Genomic DNA, 12,829 nt, shown 5'->3' with positions numbered 1-12,829 from the left:
TTTTTTTGGGGGGGGGGGAGGGAGGGTAATTGCTTTTTAGACTTTCACCAGAGAAAAACAAATTTCTGAATAGATAATAAATCTTAATTTCAATTTCTCCAAATTTCTTTGAAGGTAATATTGTTCTCCACATTAAATTCGTACATATTATTGGGAATTTGGTGTTTAGATCTGATCACAAGTAAATTAACCTAATCAAAAAAAGAACAGGGCTGAAACTTTTATCTCTAGAAATGAGATAAGGAATAATAAAATAGAATATAGGGCAAAAGATACATACAGTAATCGGAAAATAAATTTCTCTCACCACATATGTCATGTATCACCAACTAGGTGGATACAATTTTTGTCGCACAAAAAAAGGTTATATTGTACCTGCAGAAATCTAAGCCATGTCTACTTACCGCAAAGTGGTGTAACATTTCATGTTTCCTGAAAGAAGCACCTTCTATTTCATTCAAGGCATCAATCACATCTGTCAATCAAATGAATAGGACGCATTCAAAATGTAAAAGAAATCATGCTCATAATAAACACATCTTCAATATATTGTATGTTCCAAACGGCTAGCAGATAAACTGTTGGTGTTTCCAAATTTGCAAGAAATTCTACATCACATGAGGAGAAGCAAGCGCACTGAAATGGAAGTCACGTCAAATTTGAGGAAATGTTCCTTTATGATTTTGAAGCCAATGATGATATACAAGTACTACACCACTTTTAGTGATGTAAAGCTTTAATCAAATGATATTTTGTTGTTAAAGCAAGCTAGAATCATATGAACTATTTCTTTATAAAATAGAATGGCATCTCCCCTTAAAAGACGGCCAGCCTAAGAGGGCTTTCACACGATTTTCTGATTCACAAAGGGATAGGTAATAACTATAACACTGACCGGCTTATCTTTTGGGAGATACAAGGATATATTGCCCTTACTTGGTCAATATGATTTTAGAAAGGGCAATATTTCCTAGTATCTCCCTCAAGGCCAGTCAATATTATAATCATGGACCTGGCAGTAATAACACATTAATTCATCAAAGTCATCTCTTACCATCCATGTTATTGGGTGTCAGCAGCTTGGCGGACATCTTCCTGATGAACTCTGGTGTCCATACGCTCTCCTCTCCCTCCCCCTTGGCCCCTGGGGTAGGGGAGTAGGTCTCCTCCCTGTTACCCACCCCAGGGATGCCCTCAATGAATGGGAGCTGCTCGCTGGGGGCGGGGTCATCGCCGGCCATGAGGACGCTGCCCTCTGATTGGTCCTTGGAGGATGAGGAGAGGGAGGTACTGGCTAGGATGGATTTCAGTTGGGTGTTGTTGGGGTGATTCTGGGCCATGGCGCTAAAAAACACAAAGAAGGAACTTGACAATAAAATGGAGATATTGCAAAATTTCTGTATGAACTGAAATGCAAGTTACCAGACCTGCCAACCTCTGGAATTCAAAAACTGTATTCTTTAATCCAAAAAGTTGTTTTTTACTGACAAAAGTTGTATTCTTAAAAATAAACATGGACTGTTACACGGATCAATGCCTCTTACAGTTCCTACATACAGGAAGAATTTGTCGATGTGAGATGCTTGTAGGATACTTGACAGGATAGAATGGGCATTTTGCCATTGAAAATGAAACACACACACACAATTTTTTTTAAATAAAAAAAAAAAATTGTATCTTATTGAGGAAAATCGTACTGTCGTATTTGCTTCTAAAAATCGTACGAAATATGACTAAACCGTACTGGTTGGCAGGTCTGTGTTACTCGCCTTGTAATTTCCTCTATGCCAGTCACAGTCTATAACTTCCATGAACTACACCTGGGTAAAGGGTGGCAAACGTAGAATAAAGGCTTGCCAAGAGACATAGGATCAGCTCCTGGGATTAATATCAATGGCCTGATAAAATAATGTCCAGGCAGCAATACCCCTTTTTGAAACTTTCCATCATCTTTGGGCTATATCAAAATAGGGTGACCGGACATTTTCTCTGGGCATTATGTAGTCAAAGATATAATGTTAAGTTTATGGTTGCAATTGGTTCATAGGTTACATTCAGGGTAAGGGCGAGGTACAGCATTTTATCCCAGTTTAAAGTTAGAAATTTGACTCCTGCTGGAAATTGACCCCGAACCAATAGACCAGTTCACATTTGCACATGCCTGCAATGACCCCGAATATCCAAAAATCTTCAAAACATAAAGAGGTCCCACTTTGTACACTTTGAAATAGCCTTTGTTTCCCATTTTCAAAGAATACTTCCACCTGTGTATCATGGAGTGCACTGCTTGTGCACGAATGAATAATGATTACATCACTTTCATGAGCACGTATCCAGTATTTCCTCTCCGTGTATTTGAGCTCATGCTCAGACTGCAACCGTGAACTGGCTTATTGCCATAGAACCCAGACTTGTTGTATAGCACAGAGGTGATTTCTACTCACTTCAGAGTTGCACTGTTTTGCTGCAGCACGGATCTTGCCTGGGAGGGGTTGCTACTGCTGTACTGGTAGAGCAGGGTCACAAATCTTGTCACCAGACTCTCGATCGGCTTCTTGGAGGAACCGTAACGCTGTAGGGCGAGAAGAACACAATACGAGTCATATTATCATTATCTGACTGCACACTGCGTTACTTCCTCTGTAGCTGAGGCATTAGAAGCCCCCAAGATGCACTAAAAAAATCCTGGGTCATCAGGGGGCTGTTTCACAAAGATCCTAAGTGGAAGTTATCTTCAAGTTGGACTTAAAAATTATGGAGAGCCATTTGTAGCCTTATAATGTAATATATTCAAAAGCAAAAATTGAACTATTTAAGACTTTTTTTATAAATTCCACATCAAGAAAATGAAATCTCACATGATAATAATAAGTTTTACAAAATATTTTCAAATATGCTAATGGCTTGCCATAATTGTTAAGTCCAACTTAAAGATAAGTTCAACCAGGGGTGATAGTGAGCACTAAAAAAAAAAAATTTTTTTTTGTTTTCCCCTCAACCACGCCCCCCCTTGGGTAAAAAAAGAAGAGGATACGCTGGGAAAAATGGCATCTGACAACATTCCCCCCTTTTGAGTAAGAAAATTGGGGAAAAAATTGGGAAAAAAAATAGGGAAGAATAGAGAAAATAAGGGGAGAATCGGCAAAATCAAGATAAAACAGGGAAGGAAAAAAAAATTGTTAAAAAAAAAAAAAAAAAAAAAAAGTCTGGATTTTATCAGGCCTGGTTCAACTTAGGATCTTAGTAAAACACCCCCCCCCCCCAGGTATGCAAAATTGATTTCAGTTTATCTAATCTTAAATCCACCAAGCAAGGGTAAAGTTACAATGTCCTACATGTAAATTTAGTTCTTATACTAGATGTTATGACTGAGGGAAAAAACAGGAAAATAGGGGTAAAATCTGGAAGAAAAAAAAATTCTGGAAAAAATCTGGAAACCGATTTATATCTGGTAATTATCAGGCCTGTTTATTCCATATCAAATCAATCTTCACAATTCTCCTGAAACCAACCTGCAAGACGGTAAAGAACGCCTCCATGATTCCGTTGACGGCTTTCCCATCTTCCTGGAATAGACCAGGCTGCAGGAGACTCAGAAGACCCACGACGTGGTGGAAGAATCCAAGATGGCCGCTCCCACGGAACTCCCTCCAGTTGAGCTGAGTGCGGCCACGCATCAGCACCACAAGCAGCGACAATTGTCTGGAGTGAGATGGATATGTAGTTGGAAATCAAAATCAACTTAATTTCAATCAACAGGTGAAATAGCTTAAAGGTATAGACAGTTCTGGTCATGCGATTGCATTGTGAAAGAAACGCTGTGGAATCATTTAGAAAAGGTTTGATCATCTAACATATAAGTATCCGCGTGTACTGCAAGGTTCTGGAATCATCAAAATGAAATTTGGCCCAGTCTTGGTAAAGTTACAAGCACTGTACACAGAAAGAAGTATATGGGACTACGGGATAAATCAATTAGTAGCAGTTTCCTGGGAAAATTTGTATCGTCACGTATTAGTCAAAACATATTCTTTCACATGATTGGTAATAAGAGCTTCCATTTTATTTTTTGAGAGGGAGGCGTTTCCAAAACTGGTCTATCTATACCTTTCACTTGATGATCGTTGAACCAGAGCATCTGCAACCATGTCTGACTGCAGGAGCTCTTTTGTAGGATGTAGGTACTGACCGGTGTTGTAGCAGCATACATTATATAACAGGAAAAAAGGTACCAGACCTCAGTCACACAAACAAGGCTGACACCAGACCAACAACGGACCAAACTAAAGATCATTTTACCCAAAGGGCCAGAAATCGGTTGCCTTGGAGTTTGGAGGTATGACTGATGTAAAACAGTTTCAGCATCTTAAGATTTCCCCCACCAATTCCCCTTTGTGATCATAAAACCATGTTAGCCATCTTGCAATCTCTGCTTCAAATAAGCATCAAACTTACCTGAAGAAGACTAAAGGATGCATGGTTGCCAATTTGCGGCAGATCACGTTGGCGTCCTCCACCTTCTGTTTATTGTTCTCATCCCGCTTCCTGTCTGACAGGACAGTCAGCAACCTGTACAAAGGTGATTTATTTTATCTATTCATTACTTATTCGGCACTTTCAAGAAATATAACAATAAACAATATAATCATGGTAGTTACAAAATACAGATTTTTGTAGCAATATTCTGAGTGCAAAAGATGGCGGCCAGGGAAGAAGAGAGTAAACTTAATCACTGTAACCGTAATGGTCCCTCTGCCCAGCCAACTGATGCACTCAGAAGAAATATAGCATAAGGTCAAATAAAGAGAGTAACACATCAAATGATGTACATGGATCAAGGTATCAGGACAGATATCTTACATTTTCTACCAAAATATATCATAAGAATACTGATAACTTAATGCACTTATAGTGTGACATCCAACTAGTAGTACTAATCGGAGGAGCATTATGACATTAAGAAAGTGAGGAAGAAGTACAAACAAGACTGCAGGATATACAGTATTGGAAGCAAATGCAAAACTGTTCACTGGTCCCTTTTCTTAGAACAGAAAAACTATCCTCGTTGAAAGATGGAATGCTCAGATTCACTCATCAGCATTGGCAGAAGCCTTCAGAAGGGGTGTCAGAGTGAGTTTCATCATAGCACAAATGTAAAATATATCGACTGTATTCAGGTTAGACTTCAAAGAATCAAAAGGTTCTAAGGGACGGATATATTCATTACAGAAGGGTTGTAAAACTTCGATATCATTGTTAAAACATTTCATCTTTTAATAAATAACACCTGAAACACCATGTACTTTATATATCTGCGGTGGAAAGACACAACAGGAATTGATCCAATAGTGATTTTCACTTTTGGTTTAAAATCTAAATGAAGTACCGTCTTACCTGTGAACCAGTGCATCAATATAGCTGGATGCACCGATGCCGTGGGGCCGGTATCCAGCAGTCGAGATGTCCTCCATGAATTTTTCCAGAGCCTTAGGCATCTGAATGTAGACCTCAATGAGAAGATTCTGGTACAGACTACCAGATGTACTGATGTAAAAAAAAAAAAAAAAAAAAAAAAATCATATTTATGTCAACACTTTTATTTTATAGTTCAGAAAGAAGGATTACAGCCCGACAATGGCATAAACAAACACAAAAAGTACTTATTCAGCTGCAAGAATTGATTATCTTCTTAGGATGACGACCAACTCAGGAGAAATCAAAACCATCAAACTATGCCCAGGACAAAAATGCAAGGTGGAAGCAAAAGAAGGCCCAGTTTGAACAGCCCCTTATGAATGTCAGCTTTTATCAAGGTTAAACCTGCCACCAATTGCAAAAGAAATCTCTAAAGATTTAAGGAATCTAAAATATGACAAAAGCATTTGTTACCATGTTGTTGGCATACAATAGACCAGTTTACATTTAGCACATGTCCCACATGACCCCAAACATCCACAGATCTTCAGAACATGAAGAGGTCCCACTTTGTACATTTTGAAATAATCACTCCTACAGGGTTGGAGGTGCCACATAAATAGCCCAAGTTTGTTTTCCCTTTACAAAGAATAATTCCACCTGTGTATCATGGAGTGCACTGCTTGTGCATAAAATAATAATGATAACATAACTTTCAGGAGCACGTATCCAGTATTTTGTATCAGTGTATTTCACAATTTGTTCTCCAATAACCTTTATCTGCTCATGCTCAGACTGCAACCGTGAACTCGCATATTCGAAAGCTAAAATGTAAAAGAAATTCCTGCCCCTCCCACTTGAGTAAGTTAGGATGGGCCATTAGGATGCTCAGATTCACTCATCAACATTGATAAAGGCCTTCAGAAGGGGTGTCAGAGTGAGTTTCATCATAGCATCTTCATTTACACCATCTCTCAAAATTCCAGATCCCATTTTTGTGTAAACTACATGGATAGATTTGTTTTCTTTATCTACTTAGTAAATCAACAAAACAAAGATGAAATTTACTGTATGGGTCTACAGATTTTATTTCTTTAAAAATGAATAAAATATTGCCCTCTGCATTTGTTCTCATATTATCTCACTGACCATAATGCCACACAACCTGATCGGCTGATTTTGCTTCGAGAAGGAAAAATTACTTTTATCCTCAGAAATTTGAAAGCACATTGAGCATATGGTTCCCACAGAACTATTTTTAATGCAATCCAAATACACCAGAAATCAGAGCACCTGCAACACTCACCTCATCTCTTGAGCTTTCCTGCTGAGATGCTCCACCAGAGACCCGATCAGCTCTGCGCTGCCTCTGCAACAGTTCAGAAGCAAGGGCAACCTGGCAGACGGCGAAGGACAGCCGCCCCTGCTTGCCCCATCGCCAGCCGCTCTACTGGAGGAGGTCGGTGAGGACGGGATGGTGAGGGCGGAGGATGTCATCGTCTGGCATTCTGTGATGATGAAGTCGGCCAAGGTGCAGAGCTGTCGAGGGACTATCATGAGGATGTTCTCGTCAGCATATCTCTGTGAATGAAACGGCATGGTACACAATAAATCACAAGACTCAGCATGCACACGCAACACAAAATGCCACACCGGTGAAACAAATTGAGCTAGGCAGGACACCTCCACAGTGACAATGCCTATTAAAGGCCATCTGTACTTTTTTGGCTAGGAGGGATAAGACTACCCGGGAAGGTCACTGACAGGTCCCTATCTCATCAAAAAGAGGATCATGGGGGACCAATGGTCACCGATTAGGCATTGCTTTCTATAAAGGGAGCAAGTAGCTACAAGTAGTACAGTGGGCCTTTAATATATGCAGAGTGATGCATTTACCAATGAAGCGATTTCCAATTGACTGAGTTGGTTTATCACCTTGTGTGAGGACAAGTCCTGATCAGGCAAAGTAAAGCCTTGATCAAATATGATGCGGCAAAAATGTTTTTTTTTAATGATGTTAAAGGTAAAGACCAGTATTGGAAACGCACCAACTTCAAAAAATGAAATGGAAGCTCTCATTACCAATCATGTAAAAGAATATGTTTTGACTAATACATGATGATACAAAATTTGCCGGAAAACCGCCTACTAATTCATATATTTGGTAAATTTGTTTCTCTCATGGTCTGTGAGAGATATAGGGTAGTCCCATATACATCTTTCTGTGTATAGTGCTTGTAACTTTACAAAGAATGGGCCAAATTTCTTATCATTTTGATGATTCCAGAACCTTGCAGATGCTAGATGCTAGATGATCAACCTTTTCTGATCGATTCCACAACGTTTCTTTCACAATGCAATCGCATGACCATAACTGGTCTTTACCTTTAAGTGTATTACGCTTCACGTTTCTATAACTTATAACACAAAGCTCAGTGAACACGTGTAGGGCCTTTGTTGCATGCGGTTGTCATTTAGTTCTATTTAAACAAACAAAATGCGTCAGGATGCGGTAGCTTTTTTGCAGCAGTTTCCCCCGTCTTTATGAACAAGCCTTAACAAACGTCTTCAAATTGGGCACACCTCACACTTGCAGGCAAAATAGCGGGTGCAAAATAGCGGATTTGAAAATGAAAGGCTCATTGAAATACAGTGTTGGAAGCAAATGCAAAACTGTACACTGGTCAATTTTTTCAGAACAGAAAAAACTACCCTCGTTGAAAGGTGGAATGCTCAGATTCACTCATCAGCATTGGGCTGTGCCTTCAGAAGGGGTGTCAGAGTGAGTTTCATCATAGCATAAATTTAAAATATTTGGTCATCGTCGAATACAGGGAGCATGTGGGCTTAGAACTTTACAATAGTAACGCTAGGCATAGAGACAGAATGTCTGGTTCCCAGTTCGACAAAGACCTTCAATCTGACATTGGGTTTCAGCTTTAAAGGCATCGTTTAACAATGTGAAATCTGAGATGCATGGCCCTACATGTGATCAGATATGGTGTAATATTGAAGCCCTAATAAAAAATTGTGCTTCAAAATGATCACATAGTGCCTCAAAAAAGTAAAAATCTTTGAGTGACCCGTTTTACCATACTCATTTTCCCCAATAGACTGCAGTGTAATGAAAACTGTTAGGAAAACAGAAAATTTGATTTCGCTTTCCAATCATGAAGATCTTGATAATCAGACAGGCAATTGGCTTGTAAATGTCATGGGGTTCCTGACTGACCTAAAGGTTTATAATTATCATCGCATCATGAGCTAAATCCAGGATTTTGTTTAAGAGTATGAGACAATGTTACTGAGTCACTTTAAGACTGTGTCAGGTAAAACTTGTTTGGAAGAATACAGGCCATTGTGATTGGCTAATTTCCTATGATCACATGACTGACCTTGGGTGCTTTGGTGTCTCTCCCTTGCCATATCTTGGGTATATGAACACAGGCCCAGAGGAAGTCTAGCACGGCTGTAGAATCAAGTCTAGACACGAAAGAAAACACAGAAGAGACACATTTTAAAGATGAAGTTGAGTTCTAGTCATGCGATTGCATTGTGAAAGAAACGGTGTGGAATCGATCAGAAAAAGTTGATCATCTAGCATATAAGTATTGGTGTGTACTGCAAGGTTCTGGAATCATCAATATAATAAGAAATTTGGCCTAGTCTTAGTAAAGTTACAAGCACTGTACACAGAAAGATGTATATGGGACTATACAAACATGTGGAATAAAAATCTGTCCCGATTGTTATGCTCTGACATGCCATATTCAAAATATCAAGGCATCTGAAGAGCCATGTTTTCAGGCTCTTTTTTTATCTGATGTTCTTCCACATTTGCATAATAACAATGATAATGCTCACAAATTATTTTTCTCCTCTTCCCAGAACTCATCCTTCTCTTTAAGTAGGATCAAATCATAGATCAATGGAAGAAATGCACATTTCAATGTGATGTCAATCAACTATTCAATTCAATCCAGTCCAATCCTGTAGACCACCAATTCAAGTTGTATAATCAAAGGAGATTTTGAAACCAAACAATACTGCATATCCAGTCCATTTGGGCGATGTCTGTGACTCTGTTCTTTTAAATATCTACATTTTCATTGATGGAATATGTCTAATAATTTCTGTTCTCAAACTCACAAATAAAATATTTCAGGCGAGGAGACAGTCTCTAATATTATTCTATGATATAGACACACGATACAAAGGCAGTGATATCCAATCAAAAAGATACTTGATATAGCGCCTTTTTCTTGCAGTTACAAAGCGCTGCACACACGCTCCACAATGTTTGGGCCACTTAAAAACAAAAGAGACACTTCTCAGAGATCAGTAAAGTATATGTAAGCTGGTAATAAAGTAATTTCTAGCAGAATAGATGTGACATGAGTAATTTCTTGAACTGGTCAACATCTCAATCCCATCATTTACCTCTCCACCGCATCCTCCCTTCCCAGGAGGAAGCTGATGCAGCTATGCAGTGTGTCCCAGCTAGTCTGATGGGTCAATAAGGCCAAGAGGTAGCCACTCCCTCCGCTACCAGTACCAGGACCATCACCGCTGGAGTCCGCGACCTTCCCTGCGTCCTTCACTGGAAGGGTCCTGGACCTAAACATGACCTCTTCCTGGATGTCAGGGCACGACCTTATGACCTCCGGGTCGATGCGGGTCAGCCAGTCCATGAGCAGGCCGCAGGTCGAGGTTTGTGTCTTTGAGGAGCTATTGGTGGAAGAAGATTTAAAGTAGTGTATACATGTTAATGCATTTCAAGGTAAACTGAGTTCTGGAGGGTATTTCACATAGATTCTAAGTCGAACTTAACTGAAAGTTGGACTTCAAAATTATGGAGAGCCATTTGTAGCCTTAAAATAAAATATGTTCGAAAGCAAAAATTCAAGTATTTTAGAGTTTACATAAATTCCACTATTTTCAAAGATGCTAACGGCTTTCCATAATAGTTAAGTCCAACTTAGAGATAAGTTCAAATTAGCATCTTTGTGAAACAACCCCCGGGTGAGGATGAATGTCAAGAAAATGTCCATATTGGTAATTTTCAAAATAAATCATTCCAATTTTATGGGATAATTACATTTTTATTGGAACAAAAAGAATTTGAGTGTAGTAGAACGTGTAGTACTTTGGAAGTCTTTAAAACTATTCTGTGGATCGAATAGGCACCCATTCATCCTTTTCCACTACTTTAATCTACATCAAGTTTATATGCTCAGATTCACTAATCAACACTGGATAGGCCTTCAGACGGGGTGTCAGAGTGAGTTTCATCAATGCACATGTTACATACATCATTGCCTTGTTTCGTTAATTAAACAATGTGTTTATAAATCTACAAGAAATGATTAAAGAATGCATATACTACCTGAACCAAACATAGACATGGACATGCGGGACAAGGTATCGAAATCGATCGATGACAATTGTTTTAATTAGTCTCTAAAACTCACCAAATTCAATTATGAAATTCATTATCACTGGGCCACTACAAACGTCATCAATACAGGTTTTTTTTCTCTCCATTATACCAACATTTTGAAGAACAAAGCAAATACAATCACTGTTTGAACTCATTTAATTTGATTGCATATGAAGTCAATAAGGAGGCTAGATTTTTACCTGAACCCTGAATCTTTTCTATCAGACTCCTGGTGCATGAGCCTGGTAAGCATGCTCGCTCGAGCATGTGCGTTCAGGGTCTGTTTGTTTGCATTTCTTCCCAGGCATTCCTCCAATAAGTCTTCAAGATGGTTTCTTTGGGACGGAGGCTTCAACATTTCTGTACATGTTAGATAAGAGAGAGAGAAAGAAAGGGAGAGCAAATATTGACCAATTAATCTTATATCACTTGTGCGACTAGAGGGAATATAAAAGATTACCGGTACTCAAATGTAACTTTCAACTTGCACTAAAGGAACGGTGAGGCTGTACCTTAAACAGCAAGGGGATAACATTGTTTACGTCTACCTTGAAAACTATTCTATGAATCAAGTCATCCTTCCCCACTACTTTCCAAAAATTCCATCTATAACAATCCACATCAAATGTATGTGCTCAGATTCACTCATCAACATTGGGATATGCCTTCAGAAGGGGTGTCAGAGTGAGTTTCATCATATCACATGTTTCTTTACAAAATCTCCTCTTTCTGACAAAGGATGCAGCAATGTCATTAAACAAATCATCAGCACAAACACATACACTACATGTACTAAGAAACAAAAAAATGTGCTAAGAAATAAAAAATGGACCCTAGGAGATAGTAGCATAAATTCTGTCAACACATTCACAAGATATCAACAGTCATAAAAAGAAACAACTCAATGAACACCGCACTAACCTTTCTCCAGGCTGCGCGCCTCATCCCCTTCTCCCATTTTCTCTGGTCGGCTTCTCGTTCCTGCTTTAACTCTCCGCATGCAGGCCTTGATGGTTGACACTAGCTGGCCAGTAGAGGGCAGTGTGCCTTGTAGCATCTCAAGAAGGGCGATGAAGTCTGATTGAGATGACTTTGGTGTTTTCCTCTCCTTCAGAAAATGAAAGAGTACAAGAGGTAGGATATAATCATGAGTACTCATTAAAGCCCGTCTGTACTAGTTTGGTCAGGGGAGGAATCATACCAACCTGTAAGGTCACCGACAGGTGGTTATCTCATCAAATCAACTCTCAATTTTCATAAGAAAAAGGGGATCATGGGGGACAAACAGGCACCGATTAGGCATTGTTTGCTAAAAAGAGGGCGCAAGTAGCTATAAGTAGGCAGTGGGGCTTTAAGATTGTTCATCAAGGTTCTCTTGACTAAATTCATACAATTATAAACGGGAGATTAGCTCCGCTCCCCCACCCAACCTACTAAACGTTACCCTATGTATTACCTTTAAAGCGATACATTACACTGATTGTCTGATATGAGCCAGAAGGGCTCATGTACAGTCACACCTGGTTTAGTGACCACCTGTATAGAAAGACCACCCGTCTACAGAGACCACATGTTTTATTTCCCTTGAAAATGGTTTCTCATTGAAACATGTACTAAAGGAACCTGTACATAAAGACCACCTGCCTATAAAGACCACTTTTCTTGTCTCCCTTGGGTGGTCTTTACAGACAGGTTTCACTGTATTTGATATATTGCTAACCCCTATCAAACTCTCATTTCAACAGATGATATTAGCAAAACTGATTTATATGATTAATGTTATACACCAAATACAAGTATGTGTTCTGATGCCTTTGTTGATTTCAGAAAAATGCTCAGATTCACTCATCAGCATTGGGATGTGCCTTCAGAAGGGGTGTCAGAGTGAGTTTCATCATAGCATACACACTACAGATGTGTTGTGGTCAAGTGGATATGTCACCGGACTGTGGATCAAAAGGTCCGCGGTTCAAG

At 39.2% G+C, this 12,829-nt stretch overlaps 1 protein-coding gene across 1 annotated transcript in view; it reads right to left on the bottom strand.

Annotated features, from left to right (window-relative positions):
• Nucleotides 1-12,829, bottom strand: part of LOC584770 (integrator complex subunit 1) — a 50,233-nt gene that overhangs the window by 3,203 nt on the left and 34,201 nt on the right. Inside the window, exons 31-41 of the mRNA XM_030984293.1 lie at nucleotides 11,777-11,963; nucleotides 11,056-11,215; nucleotides 9,856-10,143; nucleotides 8,811-8,898; nucleotides 6,722-6,996; nucleotides 5,395-5,544; nucleotides 4,456-4,569; nucleotides 3,513-3,702; nucleotides 2,445-2,572; nucleotides 1,055-1,344; nucleotides 405-475 (exon numbers count right to left, since the gene is read on the bottom strand). Of these exons, the coding sequence (XP_030840153.1) occupies nucleotides 405-475; nucleotides 1,055-1,344; nucleotides 2,445-2,572; nucleotides 3,513-3,702; nucleotides 4,456-4,569; nucleotides 5,395-5,544; nucleotides 6,722-6,996; nucleotides 8,811-8,898; nucleotides 9,856-10,143; nucleotides 11,056-11,215; nucleotides 11,777-11,963 (1,941 nt within the window). The remainder of the gene's footprint in view (nucleotides 1-404; nucleotides 476-1,054; nucleotides 1,345-2,444; nucleotides 2,573-3,512; nucleotides 3,703-4,455; nucleotides 4,570-5,394; nucleotides 5,545-6,721; nucleotides 6,997-8,810; nucleotides 8,899-9,855; nucleotides 10,144-11,055; nucleotides 11,216-11,776; nucleotides 11,964-12,829) is intronic.

Source organism: Strongylocentrotus purpuratus, unplaced genomic scaffold, assembly GCF_000002235.5.
Source record: "Strongylocentrotus purpuratus isolate Spur 01 unplaced genomic scaffold, Spur_5.0 spur5_scaffold_14, whole genome shotgun sequence".
Lineage (NCBI taxonomy): Eukaryota > Metazoa > Echinodermata > Echinoidea > Camarodonta > Strongylocentrotidae > Strongylocentrotus > Strongylocentrotus purpuratus.
Note: the sequence above shows the minus strand (reverse complement) of the source record. Positions and strands in the feature narration are given on the sequence as shown.